At 52.0% G+C, this 21551-nt stretch overlaps 1 protein-coding gene across 2 annotated transcripts; it reads right to left on the reverse strand.

Moving 5' to 3' along the window:
• Window positions 1–2317: 2317 nt before the first annotated feature.
• On the reverse strand, window positions 2318–20939 carry kdm7aa (lysine (K)-specific demethylase 7Aa). 2 transcript variants are annotated; one of them, XM_030342111.1, is made up of 17 exons: window positions 20713–20939; window positions 13710–13795; window positions 12561–12678; window positions 12192–12352; window positions 10298–10439; window positions 9041–9227; window positions 8221–8383; window positions 7197–7284; window positions 6783–6889; window positions 6286–6377; window positions 5760–5846; window positions 5194–5505; window positions 4565–4689; window positions 3970–4243; window positions 3410–3627; window positions 2830–3191; window positions 2318–2583 (listed from the first exon to the last, which is right to left on the reverse strand). In XM_030342111.1, the coding sequence occupies exons 1-17, from the start codon at window positions 20913–20915 to the stop codon at window positions 2495–2497; spliced, it is 2814 nt and encodes a 937-aa protein (XP_030197971.1). In that variant the 5' UTR covers window positions 20916–20939; the 3' UTR covers window positions 2318–2494. The 2 variants fall into 2 exon arrangements, with proteins under 2 accessions (XP_030197971.1, XP_030197970.1); XM_030342110.1 differs by having other exon boundaries at window positions 3410–3630; window positions 20713–20938.
• Between the last annotated feature and the right edge of the window lie 612 nt (window positions 20940–21551).

Here is a 21551-nt window from a genome sequence, read left to right on the forward strand (position 1 = left end):
TGGCTGCTGGTTGTGTTCTTGGCACCATTCCCTGAGAGTGTCGAACTGCGCATCTCCAGCAACAAAATACACACACACGTCAACCACATGCACCAACGGAATCACTGAGAAATTAAATACTAATCGTACATCCCACTCGGGTTTCTTTCGCTGACAGCTTTGGACTGACCAAGGTTGCTCAGAGCTCACTTTTTGTGGAAAGAAAGAGTGGTACCTGTTAATAATATAAATATTAAGAATTGAGGCCACCGACACTGGAACCGGTAACAGGGATGAGCGGAGAATACTTTTTATAAAAATATTGGATATTCAGAACCATAATCAAACATCTCAACAATTAAAGAAAATTAGCTTTTTTTCCATGAATTATCAATAAAATGCCTTAACATAGTTATGACCTCCTCCTGCCCCTAAGTTTATCTGCTAATTGGTCACTTAAAATCGATGTACTGGAATCGGGATGATACGTAAAATGTGTAAACTAAAGTATCCGTGCATCCCTAGAAAACATTAAATAAAAAGGAAGCTGAACTCTGAGCTAGTGCACAACGTAAACATTTTGTAGACTCACAAAGCCAACAAGTCTAGCTGCAAAGGGGACAGGAACTCACATCACGAGGAGCCACAAGGACCCACTAGGGAGAAACTAGCCAGGGGTCAAGTCAAGGAACCAAGGATGGATGTCAAGGTGACGACTCGGTAGGAAAGACGCTACGTGGCTGTGACTGAAGGTAAAAACAAAACCACATTTACAATAATTATGCGTAGGCCTAGATACCAAAACATAAACAGAACCCTTTAAAACCCGCAGAATACCCCGTGGCTGACGGCTCAGAATAGAATAAAATCTCTTAAAATTAATAAATACATCATTCAGAATCAATAAAAAAATAACATTAAGAAAACCCCACATTACAGATAAAACCAAAAAGTAATAAATTAACCCGAACAGCATGCAAGTTGTTCAGCCAAATGCCAACATTTCAAGAGACTCTTTAAATGTTCCTACTCTAATTTCACTAGAGGCAGTGCTTTCAGCCCGTGAACTACATTACCCATAGTCCACCAGGGGGGAGGATCCACACCAGGGGGGAGGTTCCACAAAGCTCTGTACTAAGGGTCAACTGATTGATCCATTTGGGGACACTCTAGTGTTAATCACTCATATGGACCATGGATAATATCTGAAGTAGGGCCCGACCGATATTGATTTTTGAGTGCCGATGCCGATTATTTTTAGAGAAAAATTACGATTTAATCGGCCGATTAAAAACGAAACAAAAAAAAGCCTATAAAACGTAGTTTTTGATACCTTTAATATACTTTAAACACTTTTGACGAATATGTGAATTGAATGCAGAACCTTTGAGTGTTTTAGAATACATTTACAGTCAAAAATGAGTGTAATGTAAAATGTAAAATAAATAACTAACTCCCAATGTGCTGCGCTCGTGAGCAGTGACTAACACGTGCGTGCTGAGCAGTATGGTCTCACCGTTTAGTCTACAGTATAACAAATGAACATGGCCTGGGACCTAAAGAAAAACAGGCACAACATGCTCAAACAACGCGTCTTGTGTACATTGGTGAGGTGAGCGCGCTGCCTGAGCGAGCGTGCTTTCATGTTGTACGGTAAAATTCAATCTCCTCTTTTTTACTCCAGCTAAAGTTGTTAGTTAGCAAGGCGAGTATGAGCGCAATCTGCAGGATACTAAGCGCAATAACATTTCAAAAAAAAAAAAGAAAAATCGGTTGTAATCGGCGTCTTTTTGGCAATGTTGATTATTTTCAAAAAGGCTATAATCGGCCGATTAAATCGGCAGGCCGATGAATCGGTCGGGCCCTAATCTGAAGGGGCTTGAAAGATCTGCCTCTCTGTTCTCCCCATCAAAGTCTTTATTGCTGGTGTGATTGAGATAAAGGGATCTTGATTGGAGGAGCAGGAGGAGAGGTAAGAGGGGGAGCAAAACAAAAAGTACTAAACAATGAGCACCATCTTAAGATTTCGCTTCATCTCCGTCCTCAGCACCCTGGGTCAGCAGGGGTGGGGGCACAGAGGGACCCCAACCCCCCGAAAGAGGAACCCCCCCCCCCACCCCCCTCTATCGGCCGTCTCCCGTGGCAACAGCCGGTCCTCCATTCTCCTCCCAGCTTTGTGGATTTTTATTTTTTGCGTTTTTCTAATTTTGTGCTCAGAGTGAAGCCGTGCGATGCGGAACGCGTGAGTCCAATACCCTGTCTCCTAGGCGTGCACGTGAGCGTGCACAGGGGAGGTGCAGATCTTTGCCAGGCTGTTTGATTTATTAATTTTTTTGCCTTTCTTTGTGTTCTTTAAGATTTCGCTTCCACTGCACGACGTACGACTCCGGGGTACCAAAACGCACAAACCGAGACCCCGGGCCCGTCTGCTTGGGAGCCACACCGTCCCGCTCATTCACACCGTCAACACCCTCACACACGCTGGGCCGGGCCCCGGGGCCCGGGCCCCCCGGCGCTACACAAAGACGCGGCTGTGCCGGCTGATCTTCAGGATCTTGCTGAGGCGCTGCTTGGCCGTCGCCATGCCCTTCTTCGGCCGCTTGCCTGCAAGGAAACACAACATGAATATAGAGATGGTTCATTCATACTCACATCACACCGACGGCAGGCGTCCCACAGCGCCTCCTCTCAAAGGGACTTCATGGAGCCTGTTAAGGAGCGGGGGGGCATGCTGCTCCAGGTCTCAAGTGAGGAGGGGATGGAACCCAACACCCTACGACCCACAGTGCACGGCCGACGCAAGCAATACTGCCCGAGTAAGGATCAAAGTATGAAGGGGGTGGTCCGAACCTTTGGTGGCCTGGTTGCTGATGGGCGGGGGGTTGGGGGCGGGCCTCTTGGAGGGGTGCAGCGGGGGGGACATGGAGGGGTCACAGTACTGGTAGGTGTCCGTCTCCGGACCTCGGTGGTCCCAGGCCTCGCTGCTGCTGTTCCCCTGGCTGTCCATGGGGCTCTTCGCGTCGCCGTGGAGACGAGGGTGGAGGTGCGGCGGCCCCCCCGCCGGCGTCGGCATGGGGGGGCCCTCGGGCCCGGACCACCAGGGCTCCGGGGGCCCGGGGGCCTCCTTCTGGGGGTCCGAGGGGCACAGGAGGCCGGCCATGGACAGCATGCCCTGGATGGCCTCTGCTGTGCTGGGTGAGGTAGGACGTTCTCTGAGGACACACACACACACACACACACACACACACACAGTGAGCACATTGTGTGGGATGCGGCTCTGAATGAACTGAGCAGTGATGAAGCGCTCTGGAACGGAACGGACTGGAGCCCCACTCAGTTCCCCCGTCGGAGGTGGTGGTGTTGTGGTTAGGGGAGGTGCGGTGGGGGTGGTGGGGGTGGACACGTGGCTGTGTCGGGGGGAGCGTCTCACCGTTTGAGTGGTCTGTGTTTGTTCCTGAGTGTCTGGACGCCATGGGGGTCCAGCTCGATGGTGTGCCCTGAGCCCTGCTGGCCCCCCCCCTCCAGGGATCCCGAGTCCTCCTCCTCAGAGGAGGACGAAGAGGAGGAAGACGAAGAGGAGGAAGACGAGGAGGAGGAGGAGGACGACGACGACGAGGAACGAGATGACGAAGACGAGGATAATGCTTTCTGCTGGACGGGGACAGAAAGGGAGACGAGGTGAGAGACGGCCCCCCGTGTTGCATCACGAGGTGGGACCTCATCCGGCGTTAACACACTTCTTCTCAGAGAGGGCATCTCGGGGTCTGATTGAAGAACAGCGGAACACAACGATCTAATGCTGGCTCACGCTACACCATGAGAATCCCGACATTTACGCCCGATTCCCCCTCCCCCCCGGAAGCAAAGCCCTGATTGGTTGATGGTCTGAGGAAGCTAAGGACCTAAATCAAAGGTTTTAAAACCAGTCTCAGTCCCAGGAGCATTGTGGGGGATGAGGCGGTACCGGGGGGGGGGGGGGGGGGGGCATACCTGGGGTGGGGAGTCGCTGTCCGAGTCGCCGTCCGATCGGCCGCTGGAATGTTCCGAGGCCCCGCCCCCGAGCGCCACCAGGCCCCTTGGCTCCGCCCCCGCGGACGGATCACAAAACCTCTTCTCTCCTGGGCTGTGAGGCTCCGGGCGGCCCCCCTGGGGTCTCTGGTCCTTGGCCGGGCCTCCGGCGCTCTGGGGCCCCTGCCAAGCCTCCGAGGGACTCCCCTGCTCCGCCTTGATGGGACTGCCGCCCGCGCTCAGCCGCCGCACGTCCCTGCAGGACACACGGGCCAGGGTTAGCCAGGGTTAGCCAGGGTTAGCCAGGGTTAGCCAGGGTTAGCCAGGGTTAGCCAGGGTTAGCCAGGGGTGTGTGGTAAATGGACTGCATTCATACAGCGCTTTGCTAACCAGTGGCCACTCAAAGCGCCGCACAACACTGCCTGACCTTCACCCATTCATGCACACACATTCACACGCCGACGGTCGGGGTCAACCGTGCAAGGCGACAGCCAACTCGTCGGGAGCAGTGGGGGTTCAGGGTTCAGGCTGCGGCTCATCCGGCCGTTGCTCCGTCCGGCTACTTCAGGCGTCTCACCGGATGATGCGTCCGTTCACCAGAGTGAGCCTCAGGTGGTTGTCCTCCAGGAACTCGAGCGCAGCGGCCGAGGCCGTGGACACCTTGTTCAGCTTCCCGTGGACCGTGGAGCAGAAGGCCGGGTCCTGGGGGGGGGGGGGGGGGGCACACCGTTATAGTCTGTCTGCCTGCCTCTAGCCCTGTCTGTCTGCAGCCTACTGCTGGCTGGGTGCAGAGAGGCAGGACTGCCTTTACTCTGTCCTTCCTGTCTGTCTGTCTGCACGCAGCCAGACAGACAGGACTGCATCTGGTCCTGCGTTTGCAGTCTACTGCGGTCTGTGTGCAGGCAGACAGGATGCTTCTATTCCTGTCTGTCTGTCTGCAGCCTGTGGCTTAAGGTATAAACAGCTGAACAGCATCATGAGCATAGATCACCGGACCAGCGTGGCTTATCAACACCGTATCAGTACTGGTACTTTAAAATCAGAGAGTGCTTCTAAATGAGCCCAAATAGGGTTCCTACCACCCTCCACATGCACGTCATTCCTTCCAAGTTTAAATCTTTCACTCGTCTTTACAAACCAGGAGGCTATATCCGAACGGCTCTGGCGTGGGATCATCCTGGCGTTGCCATGGCAGCGGTGACTCACCTCCTCCAGGGGCCCCACCTCCAGCCTCCTCAGCACCTCGCGGGTGTGCCTCTCCAGGACGTCCAGGTTGGACGAGGCCTTGGGGGCGAGCCTCTGCTGCTCCCTCAGCTTGCGGGCGGCCCGCCGGGCGCGCCTCGCCTGGCACAGCCTCTCCAGGGGCGAGCGTCCCGCCGGGGACCCCCCGCCCGCCCCCGGACCCCCGCCGGAGCCGGCCGCGCCGCCCGCCGCCGCCGCCACCACCGCCGGCGCGGTCGCCGCGACCACGCCCACCAGGGGCTTCGCCGGCTTCACGGCCACGCCCCCGGGCTCCTCCTACAGACCAGGGGAGCAGAACTCAGAACAGGAGCCTACTGGAGACCACAGAGAGTGGCTATGAGGAACCTTAGAGGGACACGGGAACACTGGTTTACATCTAGTCTAGTTTTTTTAGTTGTTTGTCACTAACAGGCTGTCATGGCTGCTGCTTCATTAAAGCCCCTTTCGGCCCCGTAACTGTCGAAACTAGTCTTTTGATACACCGCCTGACCGCAAACTGGGTCCTGATCGGCCGGTTGCTGCTCCCTTACCTCCAGGTAGCGGACTTCTTTGGTCAGCTCTTTGATGAGGTGGTTCGGCCTGATGTGGTCCGGCACCTCGCTGGTGGGCTCCGTCACCTGCACACAACAACCAGAGTCACACCACAGAGAAATCAGATTCACACCACAGTGAAACCAGAGTCACACCACAGTGAAACCAGAGTCACACCACAGAGAAGCAGGACTCAGTCCACAGAGAAAAAGGACTCAGTCCTTTTTCTTCACCTTTTCTTCCCTACGCCTCTTTCTTGGGTTTTGGCCACCAACGTCATAGCCAAAGTACATAGTATATCGCCACTAAAAAGGGCTACGCTTTGTAAACTTGGCTACTGGGTAAGAGGGAATGACGCCAGAACATTTAATATCCAGCTGAAGCTGGATGAGGTGGAAGAATGAAGTGGTAAACCCTACCAGAGTTGGCCTCCATTATAACAACACTTCTCTGACCAACCACTGGGGGGGAAGTACAGACTGGAGCAGTTGGTCACAGATGGTCTGTGGGTCTCGACCCCCTCACCTCTCTCTTGAGCCAGGTCTTCAGGGCCCCGATCAGGGCTTTCACCCCCTCCACCAGGTAGGTTTGGGGGGGGCGGCTGTCCTCTCGAAGCTCTGAGAACAGACAAAGTGGTTATTTTCTAATGAACACCTGAAGGGTTACAGATTACACTCCTACCATCATATGAACACACAGTCTCATGTTGTATTTATATAATGGGTAAGACTGTTTTGTTTAGACTTCTTAACAAGGCTTTCCATAGAAAGTGGATTATGCCCACTAGAGTTTGAAAAGTTTAAGGTAGAGGTTAGGGACATCTTGCTCTACGAAACCTACAGGTAGACTGCTGTAATTGGGTTTGGAACCCAGAAATAGGGTTAGGGGTATTGGGAGTTAAACCCCATTACCACTATGCCCATCCCTTCCCTCTTCAATCTAATTTCTGATTCGTCAGGGCTGTGTCACACGCTAGGACTGAGACACAAACTAGAAGAAGAAGAAGATGGAAACCAACGCACCTTTCAGCGTCTCCAGTAGGTTCTTGGCGACGTACCAGCAGATGGCCTCGAAGTAGGGGAACTTGAAGAGGTCGGGGGTTTTGAGACGCCTCTCCATCTCATAACACCTGGAGCACACAGCCAATCATGTTACAGCTCACACAACACCTGGCTTACACACAGCCACTCCCGATACAGCTCACACAACACCTGGCATACACGCGACCAATCACGGTACAGCTCAAACAACACCTGGCATAAACACAGCCAATCAAGTTACAGTTCGAACAAAACCTGGTTTACACACATGCAATCCCGATACAGCTCACACGACACCTGGCATGCACAACAAGACCATTTTTATTTCACTGCACAAGCCCCATGAGGCTCATCCTTAAAGCACCAGTCTGGTTCCGTTCTGCGGGGTCTGTGTACCTGAGCTGCATGCCGATATTGAGGTTGTGGAGGAAGTTGCCTCCGAAGGCCATACAGTCTTGAGAGGTAAGAACAGCATGGATCCATCCTGCAGGGGGCAGCAGAGGACAGAGCAGAGTTAACTCACACAATCGGCCTCAAGTTCCGAGCCATCAGTATGCGAGTTCAAACTCAGCTCTTCATTAGACAAATATACCCCGACATGCACACTAAAACATATAAACCCCCCCCCCCCCCCCCCCCCCAAGTGTGGTCGTAAAGACACGGCCAGACCAACGATGATTCGTTTACATTCAGGGCATTAAGCAGATGCTTAAATTTGACGCTGTACACTTGTAAGAAGAAAGAGAAACAACTGTATTGCTGTCGGTACAGTTAGGATGTTCATCGAAACGAAGTGCCAAGCACTCACATTAGCTAGGTTAACCCATTCCCTGTATACAACAAAGCTAAGATGCTACACAATGTTAAGTACAATTTTGAAGTGCGTAGGAGGGGTGTTGGGGGGGTCAGTTGGGCGGTAATGTCGAATCTAGTTGTACTTTTAACAAGCGAGTCATGAGTCTCTTGGGGAAGCCGGGGTTCATCCCAGAACTTTCAAATCTACTCCCTCTGCAGAGTCCGAGGGGATAGGGCAGCCCCTATAATGACGGACGTCCCCTCAGATGAACCAGAGAGACTAACAGAACCAGAGCCATGGGGGGGGGGGTATGTGGACATGGCTGGCTGGCTCCTAGTGACCCCTGGTCCTAAAGTCTTCACCCCCACCTCTGCCAACTCTGGGGGAGGACAATGGAGTGGGGGGGCCTTTGTCAGGGAGGGTGAGGCGTGATGGATGGATGTGGAGCCTGGACCCTAACCCCCCCCCCCCCCCCGGGTGACGGATTAACTGTCACCCTGGATGACGTCCGGACCAAAGAGCCAAGACGTTGTCAAGAAAGAGCACACACCCCTTTTGTTTCCTGTGTGTGTGTGTGTGTGTGTGTGTGTGTGTGTGTGTGTGTGTGTGTGTGTGTGTGTGTACCTGTGGGGATGAGGAGGGTGGTCCCCTGGGGAACCACACACTTGTAGCACTTGTCCACTTTGTCCCCAAAGAACACCTCACTCTGATTGGTCGAGGAGCTCCACGCCTCGTACAGTGCGAGGTTGGCCACAGTGGGCGGGATCAGGTAGAAGATCTTCTCCCCCTGTGGGCGAGAGACAGACAGGGAGAGAGAGCGAGAGAGAGACACCGAGAGAAAGAGAAAGACACAGATAGAGGGGAAAGAGCGAGAGAGGACAAGAGAAAGAAGAGAGAAACAGAGATTGAGAGATAGACGAGGAGGAAGATGGAGGGGAGTTGGTGTTAATACGGTCGGGTCGCTCCGGGTCACTGCCTCTCAGACACACTGCAGGCCAGCCAGCGGTTCTGTATGAAAACAACCCCCCCCTTGGCCCCCCAGCTCCCCCCCCAGCCCTGTCAGTCAGAGGGGGGTGAGGACCAGGGCTGACCTCAGAGGGAATGCTTTAGAAGACATCTCTCAGCGCTAGAGGAAGGCACCGGGCTACCAGGCGCGGGCCTCAGCACTCAACGCTACGAGAAGATACCACCCCCCTATCTATACTATCTTCCCGACCTATCTTCACGCCTTAACGTACGAGCAGCCATGGAACACACCAACAGCCTATCTTTACGTGTGGCACGCCACATGAAGATACAGATAACGAGGCTGACGCGACATCTCCACGATACACGAGTAAACAATGCACAGTACAGATAGCCAACACTGGCGTTTCTCCCTGTGAGAGGGTGTAACCATGACTACACACGGGGACCCCCAAGAGACTCCCCCTCCTCCTCGTACCCAGAGCACGTGGTACCACACGGAGGTGCCCCCGAAGTCGATGTGGAAGTCCGTGTAGCAGCCCTTCACTCCCATCAGGCAGTACTTCTGCACGAAGGGCTTGGGGAAGAACGAGTCGTCAGGCCAGTAGTTCTCCACCCAGGACATCTGCTGGGCCACGTCCGGGACCACCACCAGCTCAGACATCCTGGAGGGGACGAGCGGGGGGCGTTATTAGTGCACTGAAGGGGGCCCCGAAACCGCTCCATGCTTTCACCTTGTGGAGGGACTTATGGATACATTATGGAGGTCATCACAGCGGCAGAAGAGGGAGGCCGCTAAAAAAAGTACCAAATGCTAAACGTCTTTGTAATAGACACATTAAATATAATATTAATGATTGTTTTTACCTAAATAATAGTGTTTGTTGTGCATTCCATCAAAGTTTTTGCAAACTTTGTATTGAAATGTTTATTTAGTGTATTTAATTAGTGTTAATTAGTGTTAGCTAACTAAAAGGGACTGGGAGCGAGGGACTGTTCCTCCTGTTCCCACTGGCTTCCTTGCAGTAATCATTTAATAGGTTTCTAGAACCCACGTCATCACGTAGAGCTCTCTAGAGCTACGGGTCTAGAACCCACGTCATCACGTAGAGCTCTCTAGAGCTACGGGTCTAGAACCCATGTCATCACGTAGAGCTCTCTAGAGCTACGGGTCTAGAACCCATGTCATCACGTAAAGCTCTCTAGTGAGAGGAGATCTGGGCTAATTGCTCAGACCCTACCGCTCCGTAGAGAAAACCCATGAAAGTTTTTTCTTAGGGTGGGTGGTTTTGCGAGCAGGGAGAGGGAGGGCAGAGAGAGGGAGGGGGGAGGGCAGAGAGAGGGAGGGGGGAGGGCAGGGAGAGGGAGGGGGGAGAGCAGGGAGAGGTGGGGGGAGGAGAGTAGGGAGAGGTGGGGGGGAGAGCAGGGAGACGGGTATCTTTCATACGTTTAACAGACTATTTGTATGTTTATGGTTCTAATTGTTCCTCGATACAGGAGCTCTCTTCCATCCTGCCAACGTACTGAGAACAAAAAGAGACCTCTTACTGGTAACAACCTAGTTTAAACACATCTAAACAATCCAACGTTCTTCTGGAGCGGCGGTGAACGTCCTTGCACACAGTATGACCTTTAACCTCTGCAGAGGAAGAAATGACACAAATCAACAGAACCGGAGAGCGGATCAAAGAACAGCTGGCTCAGGGGGTACTCTGTGTCCCTCTCGTATACCCACCGGGTGTCGGAGAACTCCAGGCTGATGAGGTTCAGGACTTTGGGCCGCTGGTCGCCGGTGTAATACTTGATGAACTCGCTGAGCTTCATCTTGCTGTCCGCCTGCCGCGCCACGTCGATCACGTCGATCACCTTGTTGCCCCCTGGGAACCAGCAGGAGCCACCATTAACACCAGTAACACCACAGTGAGGAACGCTAAAGGTCATCGCAATGTGAGGACCAACCAGTTATCAAATGAGGAAGTAAGAGTGACCCTTTGATCAGAACGCGCAGTTTATTTTAAACATTTTATTTTAATTTTCAATGCAGAGATAGCTAATCATTCCGATGCAGAAACGCAGGAAATGAATGGAAAACACTCAATCTGTCGAGTTTCTACTGGGTTTAACAGGATGGGCTGAGGGAATATTACTTTTGGAAGAACCAGTGGACAGGATATTAAGTCAGACAGTTTGGATTCAAACTCAGTTTTTTCCAAACATGCTGCTTCTCAAATCAACTTTCCTTCCATTTCCCTTCGACTCTCCACCCATGCCAAACCAAGGTGGCTGCAGAATAACAATGCATCCACGTCCAAACCACTGAAGACTGGTTTAAATACCGAGAGGAGGGGGAGGCAGGGGGCTGGAACAGAGACTTCAGCAGTATCTGTTTTAATTGGCTGAAGAGTGGGACGTGGGCGGGGGGGGTTGCTGCCTCTCTGAATCAGGGACCCACCGCTGCTGCCTCTCTGAACGCGTGCAGAACGACGGCCCCTGGGGGGTCCTGCCATCAGGGGGGGGGGGGGGGGGGTTAACAGATGACTGATCTACGGCCTGAGTCTATGCACAAAAAACAAAATCATATTCTGAAAACCAGAGTCGGCCATTCTGAAGGACGAGAGGAGGAAGGGTGTACGTGTGTGTGTTGTGTGTGTGTGGGGGGGGGGGGGGGCGTCACGCTGTGAACCCCCCCAGACAGGGAACCAGGGGCATGAGGGCAACCCGACAGCTGGGCCCCCTCGCCTCCCACGCACACCTTGCAAGGCACGCTGGCCCCCAGTGGGCCAGCGTGTGACGACAGACAACAGCTGGACTAAAGGGACACACACACACACACACACACACACACACACACACACACACACACACACACACACACACACACACACACACACACACACACACACACACACACACACACACACACACACACACACCCCCCCTTTTCGGGTAACAAAAGGTGTGCATGGCCAATGCTTCCCATGACCCAAGTTCTACTGCCCGTGGCTCTCCGTCTCCCCCACGCTGGACATACACACGGGGGGCTGGGTTTGAATGTTTGTTTTTCCCCCTTTAGTGAGCATCCTGGCTGAAGAGCAGAAGCTGGGCAGGAGACCCCAGCATCCAGGCTCTCTCCCCTCCCTCTCATTGTGTGGACACTAAGAGGTGTAACCTAACCCGACCCAGAACGAGAGCACCTGCTCCCCGTCCAGCCAGAGAGGCTCACGGGACGCCGGGCGAGAGAGGGAGAGGATCGCTCTGTAATCTGAACTTAATGATAAAACCATCAACGGCCGGCTGGTAACCCGACTCCCTCCCCTTCCGCCGGGGGAGCCTTCATGGTCACGCCCCCGCCTCCCAGCTCTTTGATCTGATAAGTGGGCGAAGAAGACCTCCTCCTCCTCACAACACGCTACAGATGACTCTCTGATTGGCCGATTGCGATCAACTGCTCTGAGACAGAGCGGTGACCCCACCTGCCCTCACCTGGGACGCCGATGGGTGTGGGGTGCTTGTTTGTATAAGTGTGTGTGTGTGTGTATGTATGTATGTGTGTGTGTGTTTTCTGTGTATGTACATGTAGCAGGTGGGTCCCGGGCAGGGGGAGTCCTGGTCGGGGGGGGGGTCCTTACCCACGTACTGCTCCACGTCCCTGACGGAGAAGCTGGGGGGGGGCAGCCGGAGCCCCAGCCCCTCCATCTCCGTGACGGCGATGGGCTGACTGAAGCCGTGCTTCTCCAGGTAGCGGGGGGTCACCGACTCCCCCTGCATCCTCACCAGGACCTCCTCCCCGCTGACAGACACACACACACACACACACACAGTAAGCTTCACTGTTATAGCCATAATTTAGGCTTTTGTTTCATTAATTACATTTTTGTGCGGAGGCATTCACATTGAACATAATTTAAGTGTCCATGAAGCCCCTCGTTCAGCTATCTATTTATCTATACCATACATCCCTCTGTATTTCTATATCGAGAGGCGTCTCTCCAGTGTACCTGGCGAAGCTTCTGTTCTGCAGCTGGGAGATGAACACGGCCGTGCCAGCCTGCACCGGCTTGCTGCCGTCGTCGGGCTCCGTGTAGTCGTGCCGGTGCCAGTTGGTCCGTCTCTTCACTGAGGAGCACAGGAACACGGGGCCACACAGTCAGGGGCCGACACCACCACAGTCAGGGGCCGACGACACCACAGTCAGGGGCCAGCCACTTTACAAGGGCACCAGCGGTTCTCAGCCTAGAGCGCTCTGCTGGCCCACTGCAACTTGCATTGTGCTGCGGCCGATAGTTCAACCAGCTTTAACTCTGGCCCTTATCTTCGCTCACCCCGGAGCACGCAACCACCCAGGGTTAAGAGGAATTATTAGGTTGTTCTTGCACGTTTCAAACGAATACGAATGAGACACATACAAGTGCAATCCACACTGGTTCTGGTACGTTGAGTCAAAGCAGGTCAAATCTCCTTTTCTAAAAGCGGCATTCCTGTCCTGCATAGCAGGGACGAGACGTTGGGTAAGCCAGCACTGTATTCCATCATTGCTGTGTTTTCGCATATCTCTGCCATCCCTACTGTCGTGTGAATCACGCCGTCGGTCTTCAGTGAGCCGCACAGACCGCTTTCATGTTTAAGTTACTGGGTGATTGCCAAGCACAACTGTGTCACACCAGTAGGTCTTCCGCTGGCTGGCTGCGTGGTGAAGGCTGAGGTAGCGCTAGACGGCTGTTGTGAGTGGGCGGACAGCCTGGTCCCTAGACGGCTCGAGACTCTGAGCCTTTCAGCACCGAGTCGCTCACATCACCAGACATTAGAGACGGGAGAGGGAGGGGGCGATGTGCAGAATGGAGTTTTGATTTAGAAAGAGAAAACTGTGGAAGAGACCGGAACGGAGAGAGAGGCAGCGACAGGGGAGAGAGAGAAAGAGTGAGAGTGAGAGTGAGAGAGAGAGAGAGAGAGAGAGAGAGAGAGAGAGAGAGAGAGAGAGAGAGAGAGAGAGAGAGAGAGAGAGAGAGAGAGAGAGAGAGACTGCGATAAAGAGAGAGCGGGAGGGAGGGAGGGAGGGAGGGCCAGACGGGAGCAGGGAGAGACAGACAGAAAGAGAGATTGATACAGAGATAGGGGAGAGAGGGAGGGACCAGCAGAGAGACACTCACTCAGGGAGGGTCCGTTAACAACATCACAGTTGGGACAGTGGTACACGTCGATGTCAACCGCATGGTGCTCCTCCACCTGCACACAGCTGGAGAGAGAGGGAGGGGGGGGAGAGAGGGAGAGACAGAGACAGAGACAGACAGCGCACGGTTAAAAAAAAAACTAATTTTTGTTTTTTTGCTACACTCAGAAAAATAAATGAGTCCTGTTGGTTTTCCTTAAGAGAGACATTGATACATGTTGGTGATGGATTCATTGCCCACACTGGTCTGGAGGCACAACACACATGAGATGAACCCAGCACTGAGTCTTAAGGCCCGGTGGTCAGTCACTCCTTTGGCTGAGGGCCGAACTGGTTCACACCATGATGCGTGTTTACAGAACCAATGCTGACAACATGTCATGTGGCTGAGCTGTAATGTAGGTTGTTAATCAAAAGATGCTGAAGTTAGTCACAGATCATTGTGGCTGAACTGATGGTGGTGATGATGGTGTTAACAGACCGCACAGTTCTGGGTCTGGCTGATGGAGATCTCTGGGTTGGAGGTTGTGAGGAACAGGCACAGCTTATTGGGAATACTCATAATTCAGAAGACGTCCCCAGGAGTACAAAGAGCTTGCACCCAAATAGTACCTGAATGCTACTGATGGGGTACTGAGATCTGCATTGCTTGGAAACCAGTCTGCTACTTAAAGTCCACACAACTGAAGGATGAGGGAGATGTCACACCCTCGCCACAGTAACAGGCCACTGTCTCGTGTGGGAGCTAATTCACCACGGGGAAACATCTTGGCTTCTGAGGGGAACGAATCAAATCAAGCACAGAGTGTGTTAGACCTGAATAGACAAACACAGAACAGGTTGGATAAACAGAAAGACACACACACACACACACACACACACACACACACACACACACACACACACACACACACACACACACACACACACACACACACACACACACACACACACACACACACACACACACACACACACACACTTGCATTGAAGAAAAAAAATACGCTTTAAGTCAACAAGAGGAGCTGATGTTTCTAATCTCTGGCCAGCGTGTCGTGGTTCTGCCTTCATATCATTGGAACCTCAGGAGGTTCAGACTATGAGGACTGGGGAACGTTTGCTCAATTGTTTGTTGTTCGAGACTGAAACCTCAAAATCTTGTTTGTCTTCCAGTACATACAAGTGTCCTTTTTGATTATGTTTATTCCTTGTTCTTTAGGTTCAACTTCACGGCACGTCTTGTTACTGTCAAGTGTACCGACCACAAGCTAGCGGGCAGCTAGCTATCAGCCTGGGCTGTCTATTGAGCACATTACACTATAATCACACACTGAGGACAACAGGTGCACAGTGGGCCACACACACGTGGTGTTTGGCTGGTTGGTAGTATGACCGCCCTGAGCGGAGGGGGGGATGATCAGGCTGCAGCTCCCACTATCAGTTCCGATCTGAGGGGAACGGCAGGAAGTCGTAAAAGGGGAAACAAAGGCTGTGAGCCATTAGCTCTGCAGGAAGTGATGAGTTTTCTGACCGGGCTGACCCGCCCCGGCATTCCAACACACAGGAAGTCCACACAGACACACACACACACACACGTCCATCATGAAGAGGGACATTGTTAAAAAAGTAGACTTCTTCGAGACAAACGGCAATACAGAGCACTGGCTGTGAACATCTGAGGACTCATTCATAATAATACGTTTTTGTTTGATAGATTATGATTAATGTTAATAACTTAGTATAAAAAATTCTGTGATCGTTTTTAAGATAAAATGGATGACTTCTGCTACATTAACAGCCAGCGTGCAGACAACTCGTTTTACAATCACTAAAACGGAGACTGAAAACTTTAAAATGATGCAGACTCTGGGATTGTGTCAAGTGTGTACGGGGGAACCGGCCCAGACACCCAGTATCCTGATTGGATCAGGCACGATGTGATTAGTAACGCCCCCATCAGGGGACCCTCTCCTGAAGAAACAAACAACATCGGACGTACCTTCCCATGGTGAATGCAACATCGGACGTCCCTTCCCATGGTGAATGCAACTTGGTCAAATATTTTTCAGATTGCTGTTCTCTGTTGCTGAGATTATTTCCGAAACAGTGCTAGATCGCCTTTCTGGACGGAGATCGTTTTATGTTTTTTTTAACTGTACACACAGAAGTGTGGAAGGTGTGCTCTGAAAAACCCCTGCAATAATCACCTTAGCCCGCCCGCCCGCCCACCCACCCACCCACCCACCCACACACCCACACACCCACACACACACACACACACACACACACACACACACACACACACACACACACACACACGAGAAAAGGGGTGGACACACCGAAACCCGGTCTTCACAGGGGAAGAAAGGAGAGAATCTTAAGAAACCCGGGCACAACCCCCTCATCCACCGGGGGTCTGACAGAGGGGCTGCACCATGGCAGGCCGATCCAGGGCACCACACACAATGTCCCGATTCTCCTCCGACCGCCAGCGTAGGGAGACGGGGAGCGGGTGAGGGGGGGCTGTAGCGCATCCAATCGAGACCAACGTCACATCACGCTCGGGGATAAAAGCAGCGCCACCACAACCATCTGCACCGCCATCTGGGCGGATAAAGAAGGACGTGTCCTCCTGTCACAATACGCCAGTGTTGCCATCAGTAGGTGTTAGAGCTGCTCTAAACAGGGATCCCGTTTGGCGGGCGATTTATCCCGATGTCCTAGCAAAATGGGGGACCGCATTGAGCTGGCATTGTGCGCGCTGACCTCCTAACCCAGTGAGCGAGCCACGTGTCGCTGCCGAGCCAAACATCGTCTCTGACAACAAGGGAGCCTTCAGCTTCTCCACGCCCAGCCAGTGTTGGCCTCGCCCCTCTCCTCCCACCTTCCCATCTCTGTGCCACTTTCTTTCTCTGTCCTCATCTCACCTTCTTTCTCGGTCCTCATTATCCACCTCCATCACTCCCTCCCTCTCTCTGTCTGTCCCTCCCTCAGTCCACCCCTCTCCCCTCCTCATATTCTCTTATTTTCCCTGTCCCTCTCAGTCCTCTCCCTCCCACTACTTCCTGTCCTCTGGGTACCTCCCTTCCTGTGTGGGTGAGAGGGGAGCTTGTTCAACACGCACTCTGTGAGACACCATTGTCTGTGAGAACGCACCCATCTGGGGTGTTGGAGCATGCAGGTAAGAAGTCGGACACAAAGAGAGGACCTCAAAACGTTCTCATAACGCTGTCTCCAGCGGTTTACACGCTTGGTACACACACAGTAAGAAACCACAGAAGCAAGTGTACATTTCCTGCCCATCACTCTCAGACATGACCACGAGTGTTATGTTTTGTTGCACAAAGAGGAAGGGCGGAGCACTTATTTTTTTTCTTCACCTTTGGCAGCTTGCTCACACGCTCAGCAGAAAGTGAAGTGGTCCGCGATGTCGTGTTCCACCCTGTTTACACCGAGTACCACAGCTTCGCGTGGCGCTCTAAGTACAAGCTCCGATCTAAATCGATGAAGGCTGCTCCGCTGAGCAAGGTTGAGCAGACGGACGCTCTGCGGGCAGCTAGCGCTTCAGTAGACGGGAGGTCTAGTTTGACACGGGTGACGGGGCTAACCCTAACCCTCACCCTACACAAGAATCAATGAACCAACATGCATGTGTTGAGGTCCATATCCACCGACTAAGCCGTCTGCTGCAGGAAGAGGGGTTAAAAAGCCTGACCTACTGGTCATAACACATTAGTAATTCATTATGAACAGAAGAGGTAGGCAGGATGTTTATCTCCATGCCAGTCTCCGTCCCTACACGAGCACATCCCGGGGACCTCCAAGCGTGTCCCGGGGACCTCCACACGTCCTGGAGCCTGCCCGTCGGCCCACCTACCCACCCGCCCTTCTTCCATAGATTGGATCCAGATCTCGTTTTAATTAAAAGTCTGATATAGTTTCAGCCTCACCCACAATGCCACAGCGAATACTCTATTTTGGACCATTTATTTAGATATCCGGAATCAAAACTTGGAAAAAATGTATATCGACATAATAAAAAATGCATTCATAACATGTCGGACCAAAGCTGAATATAAAGTGGAACTTTATATTCATTTATTTTTATTAAATACTGTCTGTATTTCTCAGTATCCTGGTGAGACGGTGACACTTCTCAAGCCTACTGCAAGGGCATGCCAACTGCGTTGTTTTTACACATCATTAGCATGGCTACTACGTATAACAAGACTGGTAGATCCATAGAAGACTGTTAACATACTAATTGTTATTGATCATCCCAACAGTCCCAAAGTGCCCCTTGCCTTCACTCTGAGGTCCTCGTGCTAATGAACCGACAACAAGCCTCATCCAGAGCTGTTCTTCATGACACACACAAGAGATCAAACCCATGTCCTTCAACCATCCATCCACTCTGTGTAAACATAGAGGTAGACACAGAGAGAGACAGAGGGAGAGAGACCGTCCCTCTCTCTGAAGAGCGGCTAGCCGTCCGCAACACTGACTGATGGGGGGGTTGAACTTGGTCCGAGAGCGAGGCGGGATCAATCATCAATAATTAATCAATCAAGGAAACCCTGTGGCCCATCTAGCCTCTGGTCTGGACGTCTGAAACGCCATGTTCTGATCGATCAATTGATTGGGATCTGTTAATGACATCTGTTCATAACAGACAGTATTATTATTCCTACCATTAGGGTTAGACTGGAGACATTGGAGTTCAAACCTTCAGAACAGCAAACAGTCACCACTAAGCCAACCATGAACAGAACACATTTTTTTCTATGCTCTCACGCTCCTCTGATTGGTTCTCCAGTGAGCTGGTCGGGGGGTACCCGGCCTGCTTGGTCCTATCCCAGCTGGTAGCCTGGGCCGTTGGCGACATGCTAACAGAGACAGGTGACACTAAACAGAAACAGGCTCAGCGGCACCAAGACGTAAATCTCCCCCGCTGCACGCACGCGCACACACACACACACACACACACACACACACACACACACACACACACACACACACACACACACACACACACACACACACACACACACACACACACACACACACACACACACAGTGCCAAGCAAGCACCAGGAATGCCAGTTACACAAACACCCTCACAACCACCCTCTCTCTCTGGCCAGCCCCGTGGGAACCGCACTAAAAACAAACCCAGGCTGCTCTACTTGCAGATGTGTTAATGCCGGTGTGCATTAGTCATCAATAGAGGAAGCTCCAGCGATTGTCCTCTCCTGCTCCTTGTCACGTGACACAGTCTTCTGGCTCAGACTCCACACCAATGTTTGGATGCGTGGGGACGTTCTTCCTGTTTCTTGGCTCACCCAGCGAGTGTGGTTACGCAACACGGTCATTTCAACAACAGCAAAACAGCTTATTGTGTTTACAGCGGGCGGTTATCATGGAGATGCATCCATACACGAGTCAAAACCGCGGATACTTATGGAGATGATGGTTCAGGTGGGTAGCTGGTGACGCTGGATACCGAGGACATGGACGTACATTCAACAGTCTCTCTTTTACTACAGGGGTACACATCGACAACACAAAGCAACTCTATAGAGAATAATAAAAATAAATTATGTTGGAACCATCGATCAGACCCCTGGATACATCCACCAGAGTGGTTACTGATAAATGAGACGTATCCAAATGTATAAATCAGAAACGTTCCACTGCTGCAGGAACACATTTTGATTGTTATATTGACGAGAAAGAGTGCCGTTTACCAGGAACCAGGCCGTGTACCTTTAAATAATACCCGGCCCGCCGCTAGGGGGCTACGCCATGTGCCGGCTCGGCTGAAAGAGGATTTAAATGGCCCAAGCTGTCTATCAAGTGCTCTATTCATAACAAGCTCCCCGTTCTCCTCCAGTCTTTTGAGGATTAACGAGTCAAAAAAACACCGTTTCAAACACAATAGTAGCTCAAAGAACGTGTGGAAATAAAGGTTAACTAGAAACTTAATTATTGTCGAAAATAAAATATTTTCGAAATAAAACATTAAATAAGTTAACCCTGATGGGGAAGTTAGGAGCCTGCCCTCACATTGAATAACCCATAACGTTATAGTTCGTTTTTTTTTTTTTTACTGATTCTCAGTTTAAAACCAAAATCTGAATCAATAACATAATACAGAGAGGTTTTTAAAATAACCTAAAATGATAACGAAAAAACCCCATGGCGACGTGCTGGTTCATGCTATTTAAATCAAGGAGACAAAAGCTGACCTAAATGCAAATCCATCATATCTCAGTCAGGCAGGCTTGGATCAGTGATCATGACTGACACACATCAGCCACCCCGACGGACCCACAAACACCAAACTACACACATCAGCCCCCCCCCCCCAAAAATAAATAAATACCTAACTACACACACATCAGTACCCCAACAGAGCCACAAACATTTAACTACACACGGAACCCTTTATGATCACCTAACATTACGTTACACAACACCATCACCATCACCACGCTGTGTGACGGGTCGGGGACCCACTCTAACCCAGAGCCGGGTCTCTAGGACGGACCCACTTTACCCCAGAGCCGGGTCGGTGTGACGGACCCACTCGAACCCAGAGCCGGGTCGGACAGACGAACCCACTATACCCCCGGAGTCGAGTCGGTAGGACGGACCCACTCTAACCCAGAGCCGGGTCGGTGAGACGGACCCACTTTACCCCAGAGCCGGTTCGGTCAGACGGACCCACTTTAACCTGGAACCGGGTCGGTCAGACAAACCTCCTCTGGGTTAGAGGGGGTCCGCCTGACTGACCCGGCTCCGGGTTAAAGTGGGTCGGTAAAACCCCCTTTCCGCCGTCAGTCATCAGACCCTTTAAACCGACAGCTAGCATTAGCAGCTAACACAGCTAGGGAGTCAACACCGCCGCATTCCCCGTGAAACGCCCCGTGTTAGTCCCTCCGAGCGGGCTCTACCCCTCCAGGGGACCGCAGTGGACCTACCTGCCGTGGAACCAGTCTTTACAGATGTCGCACTCGATCATGAAGCGGCTCACATCGTAGGGCTGCCGGCAGACACAGTACAGCGGGGCCGCCGCCATCTTCCCTCTGTCCCCAAACAACGCAGGAATGGAGAGGGGAGGGGCTCCCTCTCCCCCGGGCGGAAACAGCCGAGCGCGGCCGGAGATGCATGAGTCGGCCCTCATCCACGTACAACGTAGGCACAGACAAGGGCACCCCAGCTCTGGCGTCGTTTTCAAATAGCTCACTTGCTTTCCAGCTACTCCAAAAATACAAACTTCATAATGTTCACAAAATAACGCTGATATCTTCAGAATTCACTTTGCTCCAGTTGGTAAATATTTATATTCTGAGGTTGTTTTAGGGTAGGCCTATAACTTGGCAATAAATCATTTAGTAGTTAAAATTTGAGCGGAAGAAAAAAACATTTTATTTTCTTCAAATATCCAACACAAATTTACAAACATGTAAATTAAACATTGTATTTCTTTATCGGTCTTGTTTCTGCTCTTTGTCATCAGAACTTAGTTTGTTAAAGAGTTGAGCCCGGTATGTCTCCGCGTGTCCTACGTGCTCTACGTGTCTGTGTTGAATAGCAATGGGCCACCGACCCACACCACGGGTCTGTGACAGCACCCATCCCCCCACCCATCTGTGATTCTCTGTCACTGAAAAGCCCCAGTGCCTGCTTGCATGCGAGGGACCCGGACAGTGGCGGTGCTGCAGATGTCTGTCTGTCTGCACATGTCTGTCTGTCTGCAGATGTACAGCATGGTTTCGTCTGGTTAGCTGCTCCGCTTTCTCACGCGACAGGAAATGTT

The sequence above is a fragment of the Gadus morhua genome, chromosome 19 (assembly GCF_902167405.1).
Source record: "Gadus morhua chromosome 19, gadMor3.0, whole genome shotgun sequence".
Classification (NCBI taxonomy): Eukaryota; Metazoa; Chordata; class Actinopteri; order Gadiformes; family Gadidae; genus Gadus; species Gadus morhua.